The 25,440-nt window shown below is 39.8% G+C and overlaps 1 protein-coding gene across 3 annotated transcripts in view; it reads right to left on the bottom strand.

The window, feature by feature from the left end:
• LOC123503609 (zwei Ig domain protein zig-8-like) overlaps window positions 1–25,440 on the bottom strand; it is a 302,946-nt gene that overhangs the window by 26,707 nt on the left and 250,799 nt on the right. For 2 of the 3 annotated variants that reach the window (XM_045253519.1, XM_045253518.1), the window contains exons 3-7: window positions 18,988–19,065; window positions 16,625–16,757; window positions 15,102–15,152; window positions 6,812–6,880; window positions 3,821–3,993 (exon numbers count right to left, since the gene is read on the bottom strand). In XM_045253519.1, the coding sequence (XP_045109454.1) occupies window positions 3,821–3,993; window positions 6,812–6,880; window positions 15,102–15,152; window positions 16,625–16,757; window positions 18,988–19,065 (504 nt within the window). The remainder of the gene's footprint in view (window positions 1–3,820; window positions 3,994–6,811; window positions 6,881–15,101; window positions 15,153–16,624; window positions 16,758–18,987; window positions 19,066–25,440) is intronic. The other variant, XM_045253520.1, reaches the window with a different exon arrangement.

Genomic DNA, 25,440 nt, shown 5'->3' with positions numbered 1-25,440 from the left:
GAGGCTATACAAGAACACCACAACTCGGTAACTGCTTTCGAAAATAACTTCAGTTTTTGGTATTCTAATGAACCATTCGAAGTTGTTGCAGCAGGACGTACAAGGCGAGTGTCACAAGCTGCGGCAAAAGTGGTTTAGGTGTCAAGTGTTCCAGATTCCAAAGCGCTGAGTCAAATGAGGGAACTCTCGGGGAGATTGAATTAGTCAGTGGGTGTCTGGGTGACTTCCACAACGATTTTCTACATTTTGTTCCGATCTTGCTACATATCATACAAAAGGTATACTAATTCAATAAATGGCTGTGAATGAATATGACATGAATAAATGACTAACTGAATGAATAATGGAATGAAAGGCACAGAACGTAAATCACATGAAATTGACAGAACTTTACATTAGAAAAAATAAAGAAATAAAACATAACACAAAACAATCAGCAATTCTTGTTAGATTGCTTATAAGAAATGCAAAATTCTCTTAAAGTAGTTAAGAAAGAAGTATATAAACGAAATACACTAACTACTTTAGAGTAACTTCTTGAATAAAACGTTGCGCAGCTTAGTGTTATGGACGTCCATTATGAAACTAGATACTCCATATCACTCTCCGCTATGTGTAGAGTGTGCACGTTACCCGAGACGCAACAGACGCCCACTTTTCGCAGCACTTTGCCCGTTACACCGTGATGATATAAAGTGCTTCCTGGAAAGTGTGTACCAGGAGACATAACTGACCATCCCTGTGTGCTGGCTGACCGTCTGCTCATGTCTCCAAAACAGTTCATATAACTTTTACTTTGGTGGTGACCTGAACTACCAAGTGTGTGTGTGTGCGCTACGGGAAGCACTTTTTCTGGAAGAGTATTTTAAATAATTTCGTGAAGGACTTAAGGAAACGGAGAATATATGATTGTTTAATTATCTACATTATTCATTTAGTGTTACTATTGACTTTGCTCTTTTGTATTACGGCAAATAAAATATCTGAAATGAGGTCAGTTGTGAGTTCCTAAAAGTTTGCAGTGATTTGTCTTGTCATCAGGACAGCACGCGAGAAAATTCTTTTCATGCATTTATTATGAAAGAGACCGGATTTTGTATGCATAGTTCTTGTGGCCTCAATATGGATTCTAGTGTAAATCAAGAATATTTGTTTCATTCAACGAAAAACAACGAACTTTGCATAGTGGTAATAAGGTCATCATGTCTCTCAATAACTCATCAACTAAATGTCAGGAACTTGTTCGTGGAAGGAGTAGTGATACGTTTTCAGATACATATCATACTTATTCTGAGCGAGCAAGCTGAATAAGAAAATAAGCCATGGATCAATATCATAATTTCCGGTGATACATTGCTGGCCAGGATAAGTGTTCAATTCCAGGAAAGCTTTATGCCTCGCGATTCCACCACCTTTTGTCCTGCCGGGTGTTTGCACTCAATACATATCTCAGAGTGCATTTAAACGCTCACTCATATTCCTCTATCCAATTTGTTAAAAGGACTACGGCTAAGAGAACTTCAAACATCACATCATGAGCAAACAAACCTGTGAAGAGATGAAGCACAAAATGGGGAATCAAAGGAGTGAAAGAATGTGTATATACTCGAGAAAATACATGAACAAAACTATGAATACTTTCCAAGGTCGTATCACCATCTGTTAAAGCAATTATGTTTAGAAAAGATAGATTTCAAACCCATAACATGCTAAGACACACGCGTAAGGATCCTTATGTAAAGACATTATAGAGTGAAATTAGACGCAAACATGATAAAACAAGAGTTAGAGTTTTTCTTTTATGCAAGTGGGAAACTATCCAAGAGCAACAACAAAAAAATAAAGAAAAGGCCCACTTCATATGCAAGTTCCCTGAAAGAGTATAAGGAGTATAAAGAGTATAATGAAAGGAAGCTGACAGTGAGACTTGCAAGTGTCAGATGAATGTTGCTACAGTTAATGCACAACTATAAACTGTTTCCTTTGATTCATCTTTGTAAACATATTCAGGGAAGCAATATACCAACCGAGGAATAATTCGATGAACTGACGTACGTATCGAGTAATTCTCACTGGCTAGATAAGGAAAACCGTAGACTCCCAAGAAGCCTCTGACAGTCTACAATCACAAGGTCGACTTATTCTTTAACCTTGAATTAACTCTCGATTGTCTAGAATTTCTGTTTGAGTCAGCAGTCAGCTTGAGGCAACATGGAACCAACAAATAGTTTTCTATCACTATTTCACCTGATGGAGGCTGTCCGTGGCCGGCTCATCAGCGGAGTGAGACATAATACCGTCTCCTCATTAAAAACAAGCTTTCCGGCAGAATTTCTCTTTATAAATCAAATTTCTAGGGATGATTGATGCATTTATCATCGCTTTTTATTTGGAATTACTGATACGTGATATGAAATGCATAAATTTGGCATATTGGAATGAACACCATTGACCTAACAAACTGTAAACCTGTAATTTTGTATGCCTCTTTTTACAATAATGTTGGCAGACACTGCAGGACGATTTTGGAATAATATTTTGTGTAACTTTGCACATATAGAATTAATGGGTCCTCCCTTAATTTAAATAAACATTCCTCATATTCATATTATAAGATTATTTATGATGGAGAATTATTCATATCTTTGTGTTACAGTATAGAATAATCATATGACCCTTCCACTTGCGACTAAAAAGCGTGAAATTCCTCACTATTCGTAAATTATTATGGAAAGGTCAAAGTTACATCTCTCCAAACTCACTCAGTATTTGCAAAGACTTTCCAATAAACCAACAAAGTCCCGAATACTTCAAGTCAGAATGCGAGAAAAACACAAGAACTTAATCAATACTCAACCGTTATCTATCTCTAATGTAACTAACTATCCCGCCCGTTCCACAACCACCACCATCACGACATATCACAAAGGAACATCGACTCGACACACCTAAACCATTTTCCCAACTCGTGAAAGCACCACCGCCACCTCCCACAGCTCCACACTACACAGACTAGTAAAAAGAGAGAGAGAGAGAGAGAGAGAGAGAGAGAGAGAGAGAGAGAGAGAGAGAGAGAGAGAGAGAGAGAGAGAGAGAGAGAGAGAGAGAGAGAGAGAGAGAGAGAGAGAGAGAGAGAGAGAAAAAAAAGTAGATCGGGTTTCACAGGTCGGAAACTTCAGCTATACGGTCCCCAAAAATACTCTCTCGCCTTGTACACTGTTTTTTTTTTGTGAGGGCGCGCGAGCCACACGTATAATTCCCCTCGTTGCTTTGCTCTTTCTCCACTTTGCCGTTCCCGGAATGTACTCGAAGTTGAATGAAAAAATGAGTGTAAGGGAAATCTGCGTAAGCTTACGATTTTAACTGCCATGAAGGGAAACGTGCAAAGTAAATGTGTGAAAATAAAAAAAACAAGGAAGTGGTTACTCGCTATGGCGGCGGAACTTGTGCGTTGACTTGCTCCAAACGCAGTGAATGCTTCCGTACGTGAATAAAAAGGGGAACTTCAGCGAAATCTGTATATGATGTTTTTCTTCTCTTTTTTTTTTCTAGGAAGCTATGAAATAGAAAAAAAAAAATACTAGGTGCTTTTACAATAGTTACAGAAAATGATGGCATGCAGACTCAAAGCAATGAAGCACTGACAAAAAGATACAGATACAAGTTTAGGCTTCACAAAAACAAACGAAAAAGTGCAATTCTCCACATCTCACTGCCAAAACAAAACAAGTCCTGTAAACCAACTAGAAAAAACAAGTTCATTTTACACTCAAACAACAACGGCTCTCTTTTTCAGTCACCCACTCTCTCACTCACTCACCTGGATGGACACGCCGCCCCTGGGAGAATCGTAGTCGATACTGAGCGCCCCGTGGAACCAAAGGATGTTTTCAGGAGCCTCTTGCGGCGCGTGGCGAACTACACAGGTGATGCCGAGGATGCTGCCCCGCTGGATGTGCCGCTCCTGAAGCCCCTCAATCAACACCACGGGCACTGCAGCGGGGAAGGGCGTCAGTAAAGGGACAGTGGAACATATATGAGTGCTGGGTCGTTGAGAAAAGCTGTATGCGTATTAGTTCGTAAAAATATCAGATGAAAATAGAATTGCTCAGGAAAAAGAAGTGAACTAATGGTTAATTAAAACGGAAGAGAGGGTTAATAAGAGGCAATAGAAAATTATGTGAAAGGATGATGATATACAGTTGTCGACATTCAAGCCACTTAACACCAACTACTGGATTAAGTGTTAGTAATTGATGCTGTTAGTAAGAAAGATAGTCGCATTATGTTAGAGCGGCATTTCTCTCACTTTTGCATGACCAAACACATGCTGAAATTTACCGTAAAGACTTATTTGGGGTCTTCCTCATCCAGTGTGTGTGTGTATGTGTGTGTGTGTGTGTGTGTGTGTGTGTGTGTGTGTGTGTGTGTGTGTGTGTGTGTGTGTGTGTGTGTGTGTGTGTGTGTGTGTCTGTGTAATTCACTTACTATTCAGAGGGAGCGGTAAATTAAAAATCAATGCTGAACCGTTCACTTCCACAACGATTTTTATCTGTTAGTTTTATTATTTTTAAGTTGGCATAAAAAAAAAAAAAACACAACCAACAAATAATCTCAACTCCTTCTTATTTCCGTAGTAGAGGTGAGGAAAAAAACAGATGATAGGAAGAGGAAAAATGGGATAAGTGATGACAAAATGAAAAGAACAATAATAACTATACGTATAACCTAATGAATGAAAGGAAGAAACCAAAAAAATAAAGGACAATACGGAAAGTGTAAAATAGATAAGTAAAGTGACAGCGTATAACAAGACAGCATATACAGGTTAGTGGACATGATATACCCCGGAAACCTCATTGGAAGTTAAATCTCAAGTGTCATTTTCAAATTTACATGATATACTACTTGTTTATATCATCGTCTAGTGAAGTATTGAGTGCACTACTATTCCCCGAAGTCTTAAGAACATAAGAAACTGAAGAACATGAAAAAAAATAAGGGAAGCTGCAAGAAGGCATCAGAGTTACACGTGGTAGTCCTTGTATAAAATATTTCTCCCTATTTCTATAGTGTAATATTGTTTTGTAGCTCCATAATGACTTAGTAATAACTACCTGATTAGTGAGTCCGTTCCATTCATCTACCACTATTTTTTGAGAAACAATTCTTCTTAAACCTTTTCTTCAAGCTCGAATCCATTATTTCTTGTTCTATTCTAGTTTCCGGTCTCAAGAAATTTGTTTACGTCCCCTTTGTTATAATCCCTATACCAAAGACTTCTATCAAATCCCCTCGTAATCAAATCTAGCAGTTTCAATCTCGTTCCATCTTGAATACTTAAATGTTCCTCGCTACTTCGGACTCCATCATTTTAATTACAATTGAAGTAAAGTTAAGCTATCAATAAAGAGATACTTAAGTTTTATCTCCTTTACACTGGCCTGCCTCCACATTATCGGTACCTCTCTTGAGTTTAGTGTTCTCCTAAAAACAGAAACTAACGGTTCACTTCTCCCTCTTGACTTGTAACTTCCAGAACTAAAAGAAAACACGAGCCAAACAAGACGTCCTTAACAAGAATCATGTGTTTTCATCATCAAACTTTTCTTTGTCGTAACCTGATACTATTGCAAGGAGAGCAGACAAAAATAGAAGGTTTAAAAGTCGTAAGACACACATTTACTTACGAAATTTTCCCTTTCCCACAACATACACACACACACACACACACACACACACACACACACACACACACACACACACACACCCACACACAAACTGAAAATATAAGACGCAATCAATTTGTATTTCGTTAAACCGTGAGGTTCTAAATATGTATCTAGGACCTTTTTATAAGATTTTCTCTCCCTTAACACACATACCACTACCTCTATAACCGCGCCACTACTCCCACCACCACCACCACTACCACAACAACAACAATACCCACGTAGTTATATATCTATGTGGCTCTATTTCCATGACAAATCTTCCTCACTCTTAGTTATTTCCCGCATTTTTGGCTTAATGCAAACTTTATTTCTTGGTTACTTTGTGTTTGCATGTTGGGTGATGGTGGCATTGCTGTTGTTGATATTGCTATTGTCGCCATTACCATTAGTAGTGGCAGCATTATCATTAGCAATAATAGTAGAAACAGTAGCAGGAAAGAGGATGGCATATTCAAAATTGTCTTAACTTTCCTAATCCTTCACGTATTCGTAGAACAGCCCTTGTTTCTCAATCGTACCTACATACGCTTGCTTGTCTATTTCCCTGTTCCTCGTACTCGTTATACATTATTAGTAGCGTTAGCAACGGAATGTCTTTAACTCCTTAGACGACATAACATCGACATCTGGTAAACTCTGGAACTCCCTGCCTGCTTCTGTATTTCCGTCTTCCTGCTACTTGACTTCTTTTAAGAGGGAGGTTTCAAGACATTTGTCCTGAATTTTGGCTAATTCTTTACTATTCTTTAAGGGAACCAGCACTTCAAGTGGGCTCTTTTTAATATATTGTTGCCCTTGGCTGGTTTCCCTTCTGCATAAAAAACACAACATAATAGACTCTCGACACACGACACTGAACATTAATGATGAGCCACGGAGTCACCAACAAAGGACAAAAAGGATGCACAGAAAAATGGACCAATTCTTCTGCCCGAGACACTAACCAGACAAGTCTCCATCGTGTTAGTTAATCAGAGAGGCGAGAGAGAGAGGAATAATTGTTAGTTAGAAGCTGGACCGAGCGAGCACACGCCTTATAACACTACCATGCATCATAATCATCATCATCCGCCTACCCTTGGTCCTCTTCGTCTTCTTGTACATTCTTAGTCTTTCATCGTAGTCAAACTTATAGTCTGGGAAACCTGCAAGAATGAACCAAAGAGATCGTAAGGTGAATGGAGAGAAAGAGAGAGAGAGCTCGGGCTGAGAAACAAAGGTAAGATGAGAACAGTTCAAAGGAAGCTGGTAAAACAAAAGGAGAAGAGGGAAGAGGAGGAGGAAGATGCTAGGTGGAGAGAATGTCTGCGTGGGTTGTGCCGTTAGGTGAGTAGAGGACAATGCTGTAAAAAAAACTGTTGACCTGGAATACATAATAAAAGGGCAAGTAATGAGGAGAGTGAAGGAGAGAAGCGGTGAAAGGAGCAACGTGAATTGGCTCGACAGTTTAGTGTGTGGGAGACTTACTGCATTAAAAGGAGGAAAAAGTGTTCACGAGGAGGAAGAAAGAGATGAGGAAAAGAAGGAGAAAATAGATGAAAAGGTGGAGGAGAAAATGTTGAAGAAGGGAAAAAAAATAAAGAAAAAAAAGAGAAATTCAAAGAGAGGAAGGAGATATACATACTAAATGTTTCTGTAGTTTATTATAAAAACTTATCAAACAAAAATAAATGATACAATACAAGTGAAGAATAAGGTTGTCCATCAATGTAAGAATATGAATACTTAAAAAAACTAGAAAATAAAAATAGAATTAAGATTCTGATTCTCTCTCTCTCTCTCTCTCTCTCTCTCTCTCTCTCTCTCTCTCTCTCTCTCTCTCTCTCTCTCTCTCTCTCTCTCTCTCTCTCTCTCTCTCTCTCTCTCTATCTCTCTATCTATCTATCTCTCATGCATCCTTCAGTCAAGAGGTTGAACAGACAACATACCACATTTTAGGTTCCAAAAACATTACTAAAAATGCGCCCTTTTGTCTGCAATTACCTGAAGTCAATACTGTAAAAGTTTTTGAACTGAAACCAGAGTGACTTAGTTACTGATTTTCTATTCCTTGTGTACAGCTGGAGAGAAGTATGGTAAGCCTCTTAGGATATCACTTTATACTCGAGAAACAGAAATGCTCTGCTAAGCAACACGGTGAGCTCTGATTAATCAAATGGAATCATAGAGAGATTATTGCAACTTTTTCTTGAAGACTTTGTGGCCAATGATGAACAAAGGCTTTATGAGTCACACAGACAAGAAAGGCAGACATATCTTTCATGTACATTTTTTGACACAAGAAACAAAAGCTGACTAAAAGTAGTTTCCAAGGATAATTGGAGAGAATGTGTCCTTAGGAATTCCTTGATGTACTAGATAATTCACTATATTAATGTAATTAACAAAGAAAGCCTCTTGGTATATTCTCAGTGCAATTGATAATGACAGAACATTAAAGTCAGTGTCTGTTCTCTGGTTTTCAGTGAGATACAACACACTTCAAAGCTTTGCAACAAACGGTCTGAAAATATTGATTGGGCTGTAACGATTAGTAAGGCATGCTCATTTCTTACAATAAAAAGTATATGATAGTAAAATTTATTCTAAACCAAGGATTACTGTACTTTGATGAAATTTTAACACTGAGAATATAATGAATAAAGTTTTTAACTTTGTACTCATTATTTGCACACAACTTGCGTGCACGTCAAGATGAGTGATGCGAAATACTGTTCCCTCTTCTTGGAATTATCAAATCATGATCTGATATGATTTCATTTAGTGAATCCCAGTATCTCTGAATTCTCACACATTAGTCTTATTGGATTTGCATTCACCATCAAAGCCAGTGCGTACACATCAGTGGGGCAGCGGTAACGGAAGCAATGAGGACGCAGACTGTGACAGCCCTTGCCTCCTCTGTACTGCGGCTCCACTTCCTCCACGTGAAGGGAGTTTGAATAAATGGTTATCCAATGTGTGTATCTCAGTGTGTGAGAAATAACCAGGTACTCATCAGATTTGAAAGCAAATGTTTGAGATTTCTTACCATATTATAAGTTTCTTTCTACATTCAAAGCTCTTTAAAAGCACATGGGTAGAATTTGTTCAATGTTTTCTGACATGTGTTTGAGAGAAGTACGTACAAGCCACTAAAGGGTCAGTATTGCACCTTTAATGCCTCAGTGACGCTGTGTTATGAACTGAAAAGGAAAGAAAATAAAAACTTCTGCCACAAATAGACACAGCGATGTCTGCCATGTCTGCTGGTGAGACACTGGGGACAATCTTAATACTGGTGTGACGGTTTTCAATTACCTCTCTCTCTCTCTCTCTCTCTCTCTCTCTCTATCTATTTTTCTACCTATTTATCTATTTCTCTCTCTAAAACACACACACACACACACACACACACACACACACACACACACACACACACACACACACACACACACACACACACACACACACACACACACACACACACACACACACACACACACACACACACACACACACACACACACACACACACACACACACCATCTAGGGACTTGCTTTCTTCGCTCATTGTAAATTTTTGGTGTTATATTTTTAGAGGTTGGTTCCTTCGTTGAAAACAAGAAGGAAAAAAAATGGTAGCCGCAGTGTAGTGGCACACCTCACTCCCCATTCACCAGACACCAGTGGCAGGGCGCCCGGCACCTGTCCACCAAATGGTGGCAGAATTTGCGTTCAGATTTGAAATCAAAACTGTAGTTTGCATGCCAGTGATTAAATTCACCAGAGTGGAAGCAGCCTTGTCCTGTCCTACTGGGTCTGTGTGGAGGTGCACTAGGAAATGGAGAATAGCATGACGTGTTCATTAGTGTCTCTCGCGCAATAATTCTCACGCCTTTCATCAGCACTTAAGCAGTATGCGGCATTGAGTCCCTGTGCCTACATAAAGGAATACAAGGAGGTTTAATACTTAAGTAATTTATTTTTCTTTCTTAATACAGAAGGGCACGTCACCTCTTTGGTGTGAAGGCTGAGACTTGTACGTGAGGAGAGACGTACAGGAGAGATAATGTGTAGCAGAATGAATGCGAAGAATCTAGTATTTTCACAGCAAAAATAAACGTGTTAAAATAAGTAAATCTCATCTTATGAGAAGGGGATGCTACCTCGAGGACTTCTAGGTAAGAACGTGGACCCGATCATGTTGGTAAAAACCTGCTTGTATTCTCCACTTACGGTCCTTGCAGATACGAGCACGAGCTTGGGCAGTCACGTCCACGGTCGCACAAATCACTCCATGTCACCAACCACACATCGTTTGTGGGTCTTCCAGGAAGGATCATAAGAAATATTTCACGTATTGGGTCTCCTTTCCCAAGATCATTACCGCGTTGGCGCTGCTTTCAAGTTTCTTGCTGCTTTCATGTTCACAAATACGCCATTTTCTGAATATATTTATGGTGAAATTATCACTGTCTATATCAAATACTGCTGGTTTTGGTATGTCGTGCTTTATAACTCTAGCTGGCGCGGCTCGCGTATTCTGCAAACACTTTAAAGTTAAGAGTGATCAAGTGGGTCCTGCAGATTTTAAGGGATATGGTGAACAGGTTTCAATCTATCAATTTTAAAGAGATAACATTATCTCTGAGGAAAATATGAACCCAGAATTTATTTGAAAATGTGCAGTTAACAGAGCTGCTTCCATTTTTCGCGCCCTTTGAAATTGACGGATACATGCAGTATATAGGTGCCTCTCTTGCATTAGGGACGTCAAAAAAACAATAACCATTCTTTATTGTCATCATTATTATCATTGATTTTAGTATGCTCTGCCTGCGTACAAACTGACATACGACTCTTAGCGACGGCGGCAGAAATTAGGCTTACAACAGCGTATTGAAAATTACAAAATAAAATCATGATGCAGGCAAGAGACATCACAGCGCGCCATGCTGAGAGACAGACGCCACCTTATCAAATCACGGGGCGAGCGTGTCTTCCGTCTTTACCCTATCGTGAGACTCCCTGTCCAATCTTCAGGTGGCGGCAAGAGAGCGTATTGTACACGTAATTAGAGCGACTCGTTTGTTTATTTATTCACTTATTTATTTATTTCGTGTGTGTGTGTGTGTGTGTGTGTGTGTGTGTGTGTGTGTGTGTGTGTGTGTGGGGGGCGCGTTATCTATTTATATATTTTTTCCTTGTGTCTCTATTTTCATAGGACGTCAAGCTTGTCCCCTAACGCTACTTTGTCATATGCTTATTATAACCTAAGTATGTAAATTCTTAGAAATGCAATTTTCTCAGGTAAGTGGGTTGAGGAACACGCGCCAGACACCTGTCGGTACTGCAGCAAAACACCCGAGTGTAAACATGGCAGGAAGAAGGAGGAGAAGGAGGAAGAGGGGAAGTGAGTGGTGTTGAGGACGTTGCAAGCTTGTTGATGACTCTCCATACTTCCTGTACAAATGCTTCTCTTCGTTTCCCATTAAGAATATGAAACAACTCCATTACGGCTTCCACAGACAGGTGTGCTCTTTTGACACATTTAAGAAATACAACATATATTTACAAACTGGATAGACAGGAAAGCAAAGTGGCGATTAGCTCCGCCTTGAGACTCTCATTAGGGAAGGCAGTGCAGACACGTCCTCTGATCAGAATGCCTGCGGGGCGGTGACTGTGAGAAGAGTATTGAGATAATTTCCTTCACTTTTTTCTTAACTTTTCCAACATTTGCGGTCTCAATTTTTCTATCTGTGGGATATTGCATCTCCCCATTTTCCTTTTCTCACCCAGACTCAGGTGTTGTGAGGGCACTGACTGCAGACCATTTCTTTTCTCCCAAGGTCTGTTCTGTCCTGAGATTCTATTTATGTTGCCGATGGGTACATAATCATATTGCCCATAACTCGTCAATATTCGTGTTTTCACATTTCAGATTTTCATCACTTTCAAATCCTCTTCCTTTCACAAGTTATCTGATCAATTTTACATTATCTTCTTGGTCTATTCCTGGCTTCCCCGCACATTACCACTTTGGGTGTTTCTGGGAATCATTCCATCTTTTAACAGTGACTGCATCTAAGACATTTATCAGCAATATCTTCAAGGAAATCCCAATAGCACTTCTCGTTCTGGGCAGACATTAAGATTGCATCGCCTTCACCAAACACTTCGGGAAACGATCTGAACTGATAATCTCTAACTTATATCTTGAATCAGCTCTTCTCTTGAGGACTCATTATGAGCTCTGAATCTTTATCGCGTGTTAATATATAATGCGTCATCTGTCTCTTGTTTCCTTTATCTTTTTAACCTTATCCTCCTGGAAACTCAGTATCTCTATTCGTTCCATTTATGTACGTTTCTTTTCCACTTGAATGTGTAGATCTAAATAGGCACGTGACGGTTGCCTGAAGGAGGGAGAGGAATCATGGTGTTGGCGGGCGGCCTAGCGTGGGCGACCTAGGGTGGATGAAAAGGGGATCGGGCGGTGGCAATGGAGGGATGGGTGAGGGGTGGGCAGACCAGCATACAATGACCCTAACGCGTCACCATCATCCCCAGCAGCTTGTTCTTTATGTGGCCGCTATAAATAGTGAACGACGGCCTAGTGTCGGGATGGGGCAGGCGGCCGTCACTCCCTCTCTCGCTGGGCAGACATTTATACAAACACGACTCATATTTTTTGCAGCGTTGGAGCGTGAGCACGACCAGTTAAAAGCCTAAAGGTATTACACAGCGAAAAAGAGAGGACCGAAGCTTAAATTACAACTACTTTTTTATAGAAATGTTGCGATACTATTTGCCTTTATGACTCAAATAATGTACTAGTGCAGTAAGGAACGGTGCACGATTACTCACGGATTGTTGCGTATGTATTGTATATATATGATCATGTGTGACTGCTGTGCGTGGGAGTGTTTGTTCATTTGAAGGGCGGGGATAAGGGCTATTCCCGAAACTGAAATATGGAGTCACATCTGGGTTTTATGGGAGCATTGTTTTTGTCGTGGAGGGAGAGAGAGAGAGAGAGAGAGAGAGAGAGAGAGAGAGAGAGAGAGAGAGAGAGAGAGAGAGAGAGAGAGAGAGAGAGAGAGAGAGAGAGAGAGAGGCGGGTGTGGCACTGCGGGGGTGAAAGGGGAAGGGGGGTCAGCGGGGGGTCGACAAAGCAAACAAGGGGGCGGAGGGTGACACTGACTGGCGTTTGTTTACGTTCTCTGGCCGCCTCTGACTGACATACACTAGCGTTCCCTAAGCCTTTTTTCCGCCCGCCTCCTTGTCTTCTCCCGGGGCTGGCGGGGGCGAGGCGCGGCGTGGGCGGCGAACAAGGCGTCATCTTCTCAAATGGGCAGTGATGGTAGATGCCGTGGGCGTGTTGGAATGAGGGCGGGGTTGAGCTATGAAGGAATGTTAAAAAAAGTAATCAAAGTTTCATTCCAGGATTTTCAGTAACGTTTAGTAATTCTTGCCCGTGATTCGTTACCAGTAAGTACGCTTTCTGCTTCACATGGGTAGTTTCCGAAGGCTGAATAACAGAATTGGCATCGTATATTAGTAAGGTGATGTGATGAATACCGCTAAAACTCGACTCGAAACAGTGGCTGGAAGGGGAGGGAAATAATGCTTTTAAAGGTGGATTCCAGGTTACTCAATTATGAAGCATGACCTGAATACATCAATGAATCGTCCTTCGTCTTGTCACACCTGCCTTGCTTACCCACTGCAGCTTTTAAACGAACTGGATTTTCAACTTCTGAAAAACAAGGAGGAGTTTTGTCGCTGTTCACGTTACAAGGACTGGCTTCGTATATAACGTATGTGACCAAGCAGTAAATGTGTCAGATAAAAGATTCGTTGTCAAGTGTTCGAATCATACCATTTTTAGTGAGTCATATACTCTTTTATGATGGTCACAATCCTGCAACTACACACGTCTACCCACCCGCAGCCACCAACGTACATTCACTCACACGTACACACCTCGAAGTTAAAGGAAAGAGGGACTCAGTTAAACAGACAAAGCTACATTTTTCACAATCATGAAAAAAACTGGTTAACTTCTATTCTTGCCTACCTACACCGTCCCTCTTCTTATTCATACATACACACGCTGCGCTGATAGTAAGTCCCAAAATACACCAAGATCGAAACACAAAGTCGAGAATACAAGTTTAGAAATACTCCCCTATCACCTGTATGTTACCTTACTCACCTAATCACCTGTCACCTGGTCATTGCCACCTATCACAAGTCTCGCTATACCCTTATCTTAGTCTTCCCCTCATATTCTTCCACCCTATCAAATTCTTTTACGCCTTTTAAACATACTGGCTCTTACTAACATTTACACTCCCTTTTCTCCCTGACCTGCAGCGTGTTCTGATCCTTGTCCCGTGCATACTTCACCGCACGCATGACTGAGTTTCCACGTGGGTGCGCTGAGGGAGTATCCGGTCACAAAGGGTAGGACGTTGTGTGGCCTCATAATACCCCTTCACTCCCCGCCTCCTCAACACCTAATACTGGCCACCACCTGCGCAACCCTCCGGTAGAAAAGACCAAGGTTTGCACATTGAATTTTATGAGGTGTGATAAAATTTTGCTGGTTCTCTCCTTCTTGAAAATTAACGTGGTAGATTTAAGGAATATGAAAAGAAAAAAAAACTTGTGGTGTGAAAGGGATTGTTGTTTTTTTTCTAGTTAGCGAAGAATAAGAAAGTGGATGAAGAATAGAAATAATGGAGTGAAATAACGAAAGATATGAATGAAATGAATTGATAAGAATAATTTGAATGTATTAAAGAATATAGAAAGGAAATTACAAGGGTATAACAAGGAAGACATCACAACAAAGAACAGTGTATATTTAAAAGAGAGAAAAAAAGAGAAGAACGAGTGGAAGAAAACAAACAAAACAGATAAATAAATATACGTACATCGCAAAAGAAAGCAAGGAATACTAAAACAAAAATAAGAACATGACAAGGAATACTAATAAAAAGACTGCAAACAGAAAACGAAATGCATGAATAACCAAATACTGTAAAAAAAACGAAGAAAATAAAAGATTTACACACACACACACACGCACACACACAAACACACACACACACACACACACACACACACACACACACACACACACACACACACACACACAGAATAAAATGACAAGGATAGCAAACACGGAGATAAAACTTAGAGACTAAAAACTACAAATAAATACTAAAAGACAAGAGTGAGGAAGAAGAAAATACAAAATACAAAAAAAAAATGTGATAAATAAATTACAAAACAACACAAAGTCAGGCCAAGAGGAACAGTGTGAAGGAAGGAAGGAGGCGAGGAGAGTGGCGCATGAAGGTGGCAGCTTACGTGTGTCAGTGACGGCGACGCCATAGGGTCCTGGGTCGTCCAGCTGGTTCTCTGCGGGAAGGATGAAAGGGAAGAGTGTTAGAAGATCGGTGACTCACTTCTCTGCAACCTATGAATCACCTCTCTCATAGATGCTCCTGTTTATCTGAACCCAGCCTGCTCCTGTCCCAGACACTACTCAGCCTGTTCAGTCCAGTTCAGTCTCCTAGTATACCATGTAATATTAATCTATCTCAACCTTAGCTATTATGGATTAAGGAATCGATGTAAATACAGAAAACAAAGAAAGCCAGACCAAACTCACGCCCACCTATAATCTTTTACTCACTCTCTACCTTGCTTGCTCAGCCCAACCAAGTCTCTGCCACAAACCTAGCGATATATTTGCTAAACTCCCAGCGTTCCCTTGGTTCACTCGTTTACGTGGTACAAAAAGGATACCCAGGACCTTAAAATATCTCTATGTGTGTTGGCGACAAAAAGACAATTGTTGAAAAACCATAGAGTATTTTTACAGAGCAAGACTAAAGCTACGGAAATGAAAAGGACTTATTTAATACATCACATTTTTCAGTTAATTTTTTCTTCGTCATGCTGTACACTTGTGACAGATGATTTCGTTAATTCGTAACAGTCAAAGGCTCAAAGGGATTAATGTTTTATTCTCACCTGCCATTTTTGCTTATGACACTGCAAATCGTCTTTACATTTTGCCTATATCTGTGGTCTATATTCTGATCAGCCAAGTGTCTGCCTCTAGCTTGCTTCTTTACGCACAGTGCTTGGCTCAGTAACCACCACCTTTCAACATACGAACTGATTCCAGGCTCTCTCATTAGGAGGCGCACTTTTTTTTTTTTATGTAAGAGAAGAGGACTGGCCAAAGGCAACAAAAAATATAAAGAAAAAGTTCCACTAAGTTTCTAATTTCCTTATAGAGCCGATAGAATTAGCCAAAGGATAAGGAAAACCGTCTTGAAACCTCCCTCTTGAATGAAGTCAAGTCATAGGATGTTGGAAATACAGACACAGGCAGGGAGTTCCAGAGTCTACAATGGTCGTGCTTACAAATCCATCAACAGTTCCTTATGCATGACGCATCTCACTTTCTTGCGCGTCTCAACGAGTGAACTAGCACTTAACGAAATCTAGTCTTATACTTTAATTTCAAGTCTCAGCAAGTCAGTATCACTATAATTTGTCATGATTATATAACTGAATTTTTTTTTTTTACCGTATCACAATAACCTCATCTTTATTTTCCTAACACAACATTCTCTTTCCTTTCATTTCCTGCAATACTGTATCACAATATCATTACAAGCATGAAACATTATTCATCTAAATATTCTGTTAATGTTCTCCTTTCCAACTAAAACCAAATGGAAGTCATTTATGATTATTTTCCTCGTATTTCAATTCCTAGTATGTGCAGATACACAAGAGAGAAATATCAAAATGAATATATGAATAAACTGCACGACAAAAGAGAAACAATGACAACAGCTACACAATCTACTGACCTATGACGTTGAGGTAAACAGTGCGGCTGATCTTTGGGTCTGAGTTCACCTGACACTCGTACACGCCGGAGTCCCGCAGTGTGGCGAATTTGATGTGCAGCGTCCAGTCGTTGGAATTCTCAGGATGAAGAACCTGCATGGCGAGAAAGCAGGGAGTTAGGAACGAAAAATAGGAATATTAACAAGAATAAAAATGCTGTGTAATATCTTCGTGTGTGTGTGTGTGTGTGTGTGTGTGTGTGTGTGTGTGTGTGTGTGTGTGTGTGTGCGGCTGAGGCGAAATGTTCATGCTTTATTAATCTAACTTATAACTTGCAGAACCCTTGTAAGAAAACGAAACTACGTATATATAGTGGGGAATAACTTCACATCATAACACCTGCGTTTTTCTTTTGTCACCTCCAGTTTCTGACTTATAATCATTAGCTGGACTAAAACTTTAACACCTGGAAGAGTAATAGTGAAAGTTGCATTGTGCGACACGAGAAACCCTTTCCAACGAACGATCGAACCACGTTAAGCTGTCAAGGTGTCCGGAACACAGCACACACACACCACCCAAGGACACCGAGATGATTATTGAAATTTGATGAACATTCTTTCGCTCTGTCCTTCCTCCCCACCCCCTTCTTTCTCTCTCTCTCTCTCTCTCTCTCTCTCTCTCTCTCTCTCTCTCTCTCTCTCTCTCTCTCTGTCAGCAGTTTTCACTTCCGTAATGTACTTGGCTTTCGTTGACTAGACTCACGCATGGAAACATATTCAATTATTTAAGTTCATCACATACATGAAAGCCGCAGTGCAGCAACGCGACACATTTAATAAATTAGTAAAATTACTGGTGCGTATGTTCATAACAGCTGCGACCTTGCGTGGCTAATGCTGGCTGTTATTTCACGCTGTCATCAGTGCGGTGGTGAAACACAATAAGGATGTGAGTGGGCGGATTAATTAACGAGTGAATGCGTAAATAGTGAATGAGTGAATGAATGAATGAACGAACGAACATAATTTGCCATTAATTTCTTCGTCCCCGTACTTTAGAGGTCTCAGTCTTCAGATCCCAGCCAATCAGGCGGGATGATCTCGGGGACAAACATTACATGGGATCACACTAACGAAGGAGGAGACGGACCCGCGCTCTGCCAACACGCACACCCAACATCTCGCCACGCGTGTGTCAGAAACTCTAAAACACAATGACCAACTTTCCAGGAACATCAAACACACACATACACACACACACACTCTCTCTCTCTCTGCGCACGTAATGACACTCAGGAAGTTTGGAAAATAAGTTAAGAAATGCGTCTGATTTCACAAGGACACTGTACTAGAAAGTCGAACCAATAGTCTTATGCTTGATGATAATTTACTGCGACATGACGGCTCAGTTGGACTTGTTAGCATCACACTGTAAACACGAAGAGAATTATCAGTTAATTATTAGACAAGGGCGCTTCAGCTACACAGAAACGTTGTGAAAACGTGAGTGTACAGAAAGCATTTCACATGTTACGTAGAATCATAATGAAGACAAATTATGACATTAAACTTTAGAAATTAATTAAGATTTTATGGACTTTCTCTGACAATCCTTGCAAGGCATATTAAATCCTGCTATTCTTATGAAATGCGCTTTAGTTTAGAAACTGCCTGGTCCAGCATTTCTGCTTTCCCCAGCAATCCAGCAGTGTATCTAACTTTAACCTGTCCAAACCAGAGACAGCTCAAATCCATCAAAGAGGAGTCATAAAACTTCCATCACTTCCACTCTTGCAGACAACCTTCTAGCTTTCCTTACATGAATCTGGGTCATCCACGTTTTATGGATCCCTTTTGCGGCGAGAAAAGAAGAAATAAAAAAAAAAAAAAATCATTCGGGTTTTTCATCTTAGTATTTTACGTCCATATCGATATTTAATATTCTGCTATTAACAACAAGTGTCTTCTAACGTTCTTTTCTAAGCCATATTGTTTCCCCTTATTTTATCGGGGAAGGGTGGGGGGGAGAAGAGACTAAGACGTGCTGTTAATATTGTTCTGCTACTAATAACGTGTTCTCAGCATTCTCTTCAAGACCATATTGTTTCTTCTATTTTCTAACTCTGTTCTACGTGTTAGTGTCGTTTAGCAATGGTGGGAATCTTTAAATCTCCTTTACAGCTGACTAACACTACGAAGACTGTGGTGCCTCACACACTCAGGGATGACGGAAAAGTAAGACATAAATACACACATAAAATTAACATGTTTAGAGGAAGTAAAGAAATTTTCAAATAGACGCATATGAATACTTATGTGAATTCATATCCTATTCAGTACGACACACACGCACACACACAGACACACAAAAGGAGACTTACCATGAACCGCTCATCAGCAGAGTAGGTATAAATGCCGGCAGTCAGGATGTGCAGGTCTCGTTTCCTCATCCACGTCACCTGCAACAAATACAGTTCTTAATGATCGCCACCAACACCACCGCCACCACCACCACTGCTACCACAACCGCTACTACCACTTTAGCTGAATAACTAGTTCCCTTACTATTCTCACAACAATTCCTGCACCTCCTGTTACTTTGGTCTCTTGATGCAGATCTGAATGGTGCAACATATGATGCTCCAGTCAGAGAGGTTACTGGCATAGGAATATATTCATAACTCCACGACTCTCATTTAGTATTTTCCTGGCGATTTTGTATTTGTAAAACTGTAATACTATTTTTTTTCTGCATCCCAATTACGTCGGTTTACCATGAATCAAAACTACATTCATAGACAATAATATAAATACATATCAAAACATATCAAAACATATCAAAACGAACATAATATAACAGACATAAAAGGTTTTTAATAGAAATAGATAGGTCATGGATGCACCATCAACGTATGCAAATAAAATGAAATTTCCATATGCATTTGTCTACAATTATTACATTACTTGCACTGTCATTAATCATGCAAAGCTAATCCATTTATCTACGCATCTCGTGTAACGGCTCACCTTGATATTAAATGAAGGCCAGCGGTGCATTCATTGACCTATTTTGTGTATTTTTTTCTCTTTTACATCATATGTTAAGCTTGGGTATTAAGATAAACTCTGAGCTCTCAGTTGCAGGTTTGTATTCTTGAAAATTTCAGCGCTTTGTCTCAGCTACCTTGACCAAACTATAGTGGAAGTCACTGGGATCATCAAGAATGTTTTCAGGACGTTACTGATAGTTTAGCCAGGACTTTACGATGTCAATAGGAAAAACACCTCTGAGAACCTGACCAATTGCCTCTGTGGCGTCTAAAAATACTCCTTGTGGCAGAAGAAATCGTTTAAAGATACCGGATACAGACACACGTATGTACATGTTATCTACTCGGCTTAGATTTAGATGAATGAAGCATAGCAATTCGGTCCTTATATAGTTTCGTTTTCATTGCTATTTGGTTGACATTTATTTGGATCATGTCAAGATTAGCGAACTCTCCAGCTCTCCTCGTTTCCTGGCTCCCCCTTCGCAACTCTATCACTCAGTTGACAAGACGTGTGAATGAAAATATGATATCCAAAACTAACCTAACCTAACATGGTCCTAATTTCATTCTAGGTTAGTTTAGGTTAAAATTAGTGTTAGGTTAGTTTTGGTCATCATATTTTCATTCACACATATCAGTTGAGTGAAAGTGGTGCGAGTGGGGAGGCGGGAAACTAGGGCAGCTGGAGGGTTCGCTATTCTTGACATGATCCATTTATTTTTACTAATTAGAAATTCCAAAACCTATTTTTCTATGTTTTTTTCTTTCTTGTAGGTGCCTTGAAACATTCCTTATATTGTGCTTAGTGCTGTGAATTGGTTGCATATCACTGGGAAAGGGTTAAGCGCTGAAATTTCTAGAGCAAAATTTTGTAATTACCTTTAAGTTCCATTTATGCTGATAACATATTCACTGATAATGATGTTGGTTTTACTCTCCCTCACTGGATTTTACTTATTAAAAGGTCTTCCCTCTCAAACATTTGCCAGAAAAGCTGCTTGATATTTTTCCATAATGTTTCAGAACTATTTTCAAATTACTTCCTACTTGTTCTTTCTGCTCCGAAAAATAAATAATTAAAAATACATGTGCATTTCCTTTCACGAATATGAATTACTTTTTGTTGAGGCAAATGTAGCAAGTTGTCTGCAATACATTTCATTGTGTGCCTTGGACGGCAAGCTGAGTGAGAGTAGGAACGATTAGTGCCCTTTACAATGAAAATAACAAAAACAACAACAGCAACAACAACAATGATAATACTAACAATGATAATGATAATAATAAGAAAACCACTATAAAGAAGCATTAATAAAAATAAATACAAAAATAACATTACAAAACTGGAGGAACAAGAAAAAACACCACCACCTCTACCACCACCAGCACAGTCAGCACGCCAGCACCTCCATCACCACCACCACCACCACCACCACCACTATCTCGCCCCCACGACCACTAAAACTCATTACAACATTTGCAGCTACAAAAACATTCTCAACTTGTCGCAAAAAGTTAGAGAATATCTTTTTCCCTTTTCATACAGCGTGCCCTTTCCTGTTCGTATGACGCCACACTCTACCGCCCAGGAGAAATGAAGATAAAAACGCCATTTCCGCACACACACACACACACACACACACACACACACACACACACACACACACACACACACACACGTTCACACATATCTAACTCCTATTTTTGGCTTTCAACATTTCATTTCACGACATATATTTCAACGATTTTTTACATATCTCGGTAGTTGTTACTCTTTCGTTTTTCTTTCTCTCCAGCAGTGTTTTTATTCCCAGCTGCATGTAGCATAAAGTCACGGGACATAACGGGCATTGTTAGTCTAAACCATATCTACATTTGTTCTGCGCAATATTTGGCTTTAGTTCCAAAATACACCAGCGTCTGCAATACAATGAATTTCTGGCATCCGTACTGTGTCCAAGATTTTTGTTTCGAGGTTAGAACGTCTTCTGCACTATTACTATTACTATACGGTTACTACTACTACTACTACTACTACTACTACTACTACTACTACTACTACTACTACTACTACTACTACTACTACTACTACTACTTCTACTACTACTATTTCATTCATCTCCCACTATTTGTGAACTAATTATTTCCTATCTCTTTTTTATCTTTTTTTTCATGCTTAAACCTCTTGTTCTATCCTCATTACACATACTGAAAATGTGTCTTCCTTGTTTTATCCCCTATACCATTTGAATATCTCTATCAAGCCCCCTTTCAACCTACGCTTCTCTGAGAACCACATACTGTTGTTATAAAGCAATAATTGATGGAAGAACAATGTATGCAGCTTCATCATCTCATCGACAAAGCGTAGCGCACTGCCGGGTTCTGCCGTTTTTATTTCCCGTTTCCCAATTAAGAAATTCAGAAATTCTCATTTCTGATCACTCCGCTGGTTCAAGTCTCAAGGGCCTTAATTACTGGATTCTTTCTGCCAATTAGAAATTAAAAGTCTGTCTCTCCTACGTACCGGCATAATATACGCATCTGGATATTCATTCACTATATAACTCATCTGTTTGTCTACACGTACTCGTATATAAATGAAAATAATGAAAGCTGTTAAAACGCCATCTTTCTCTCTGCATATGGAACGTCATGTGCCGCACACAGTATAGACATCAATACTCTGCCTTCTTCTTCACTTCAAGTCTTGTCTGGTGCTTCGCTTGTTAAAACACGACTTTCTGTCTGCTTTGTTTTATTAATGGAATACTTTCACCACTAAATTGAATATATAATGCATACTTACAAAAGTTATAACGAACAGAGAGAGAGAGAGAGAGAGAGAGAGAGAGAGAGAGAGAGAGAGAGAGAGAGAGAGAGAGAGAGAGAGAGAGAGAGAGAGAGAGAGAGAGAGAGAGAGAGAGAGAGAGAGAGAGAGAGAGAGAGAGAGAGAGAGAGAGAGAGAGAGAGAGAGACCTAAGAATCGAAGTTAGAGTCAGAGATAAAGTCAAAAGAAGAAGAAGAAGAAGAAGAAGAAGAAAAAAAGAAAAAAAAGAAGACGAAGCAGAAACAACAAAAAAAAAAGACAAAAAAGAAAACAAGAAAACAAACAAGAAAAATAGAGAAAAAGAAACCAACTCATCCTCATGAAGAAAACCACAAATAAGGAGTTTATCTGGAAATCTGGTCCCCGTGAATGGCTTGCTAAGTAATAAGGGATCAGGACAAGGAAGAGAAACAAGACATATCATCCTTGGCTCTGACACAACGGTTGGGGGGAGTACGGAGGTGGAGAAGAGGAAGAGGTAGAACAGGCGGAGCAGGTGGAACAGGTGGGGAAAGTTTATCTATTGTGACATGGAGATACTTAAAAGGACATCAGTGTGAGTGTCTGTAAAGGTGTGGTGCAGGTAGAAAGAACAGATGATGTCAGATGGGACAAAGGAAGCGTGTCTGTAGGTGGAAAAAAGGAAAGGTGAAGCAGAAGGGCTATATGTAGTGAAAGGGCCGCGTACCCACTCTTCCTCCCGCTCTTCTTCCCGCCCATGCTATTATGTCGGGAAAATAGGGGATAAAACACTTCCTTCCGCCGATGCGACTCTCTTCACAGGCGGGAAAAGTCAGCCACTTACAGATAACAATGCAGGAACCAATCTTTCTTCACATGATGCTCTTTGCGAGTAAAAGATTCGTGCTCTGCTATTCCTGTCATTATATTTATATTCTGAAACGCTTTGCTGTCTTATCATGACTATTTGTAAAGGTCACAGAAAGAGTGGCCAGGGTCTCAAGGGTGTATTTCCTGTTAATAATGTAGGAATCTTGTTAGCCTCTCTCAAGCATCGTAAATAAAACCCAAAAGAATAATAAAAACTCGTATAAATTTCATGTCACTTTAAGAAGAGCCTCTTTGAAATTTGAGTAGCCGAGTTGCGACGCAGAAGTGTTTCAGAATATGATACATAGTTCAAGGACTGACAAAACAATAGAGATGTACCGTTTGCTGTTTTAATTAAGCTGGGAAGAATGATATTTCAAAGTACATATAATATTGAATTTTTTACTTATCCATTATAGTCTCTCTATTTGCTATTGTGATTATTTTTAATAGTGTTTGGCCAAGTGCAGAGGAGAGACGAGTACTTGGAAATGAGTGTGTCGGGGGATGGAATCATCAGTCAGATGGAAAGAAAGACCAAAGGGAACGTTTAATGATGCGCTGAGAGATGGCATGTTAGAGCGATGAGACAGAATACAGAGTAAGGTCAAATCCCCGTAGCAAGAGCACCTCAAAGGGTAAGACTCTCTAAGGCACTACTTACGAATACAACATTTAATCACACAATGGTGGCGTTTCACAGAAGGTTATTTTTATCAGTATTTTCATCCAGTTTATGAAGAGAGGTTTGATTATTCATGGCATTTTCAAGGATTTTGCGTCTTCGTACATTTAATCACACAATGGTGGCGTTTCACAGAAGGTTATTTTTATCAGTATTTTCATCCAGTTTATGTAGAGAGGTTTGATTATTCATGGCATTTTCAAGGATTTTTCTTCTTCGATCTCATGTCTTTATCCTTCCCCTCTTCCCTTCTTGCTCAATATTTCTTCCTTTTTGGTCTTAAAAGTCCATAATATCGAGGCCTGTAATAATACATAGCCTTCTTTCCTTTTCAATGGAAGGCAATATGTCTCAGAGTAAATGTTTTTCCACAGTTCATGATTTTTCCTCTACTCGTCATTTTCTGTTTTAACCTTTCCATATTTTTTCAACGCTCTTATCTAAATTACAAGATCTCATCAGCCTCTATATTTAAATCCTTTAAGTAAAAAAGCTGCAGGAATGAGAGGTAAAGAGAGGCCTTCCTTTAAAACAATTTTTCTAATGACAAGCCAAAGTTTCTCTCACTAAGACACCTTTCAGCTCTACACTACAGAGAATTTGCACATTTCTCCAAACTAACGCATTCTTTCTTCATATGATCGAGTACTTGGAATAGCGCCACTGACAAGTAAGAATCTGTCCTAAGAGAGCCATTTCAAAACTCCTCCTCTGCCTCTCTTTGATTTACGAACTAGAGCATTTTTCGTTTTACTTAAAGCACGAAACGTCTATTTTTGCTTTTCTCTCTCTCTCCTCCTCCTCCTCCTCGCTGACATGGCCGTAAAGAGGGTCGATGCAGCGGCAGTCTGTCAGAGGTAAACAAAGTGACAGGATGACACGCGTGAGGGGGAGTTGGCGTACAGTCCACCATGAATGTATATATTTCCATCCTCTCCCTAAACACAGACCGTCTAGTCTCGTTTCGGCATTTCGTCTTGATCATGAGTCTGTCCTGCTCCCCTTCTCATTTCTTCCCTCCAGTCCCCGAGGCGCCGCTCCGCATACATAGCACAGCACACTTTCATTTCAACTTGTCCATTCCAAAGGCAGAAGGAAGGGAGGACTTCTTAGACAGTGTAAGAGAAAAGACATCTAATTAAATTCTGGTCACTAATGATCTGGACTTTCCTCACAAAATCTTCCCTTTCTCCTTCTCTGACTTGTATATCCTTTCAAATTAATATCACATGAATATTTTTCTTTGCCTTTATTCTACTCTTAAGAAATTTCTACTCGAGTAAGGGATATGACACACATTCACTCAGTCAGCAGAGCGCTTCGGTAAACCCTGAAGTATAGCAGCTATTAACATACTGCTCGTTTTAGGGGGAATACTGGGAAGAGAGAGAGAGAGAGAGAGAGAGAGAGAGAGAGAGAGAGAGAGAGAGAGAGA

Source organism: Portunus trituberculatus, chromosome 14, assembly GCF_017591435.1.
Source record: "Portunus trituberculatus isolate SZX2019 chromosome 14, ASM1759143v1, whole genome shotgun sequence".
NCBI classification, from domain to species: domain Eukaryota; kingdom Metazoa; phylum Arthropoda; class Malacostraca; order Decapoda; family Portunidae; genus Portunus; species Portunus trituberculatus.
This window is presented reverse-complemented; position numbering and strand designations above follow the sequence as displayed.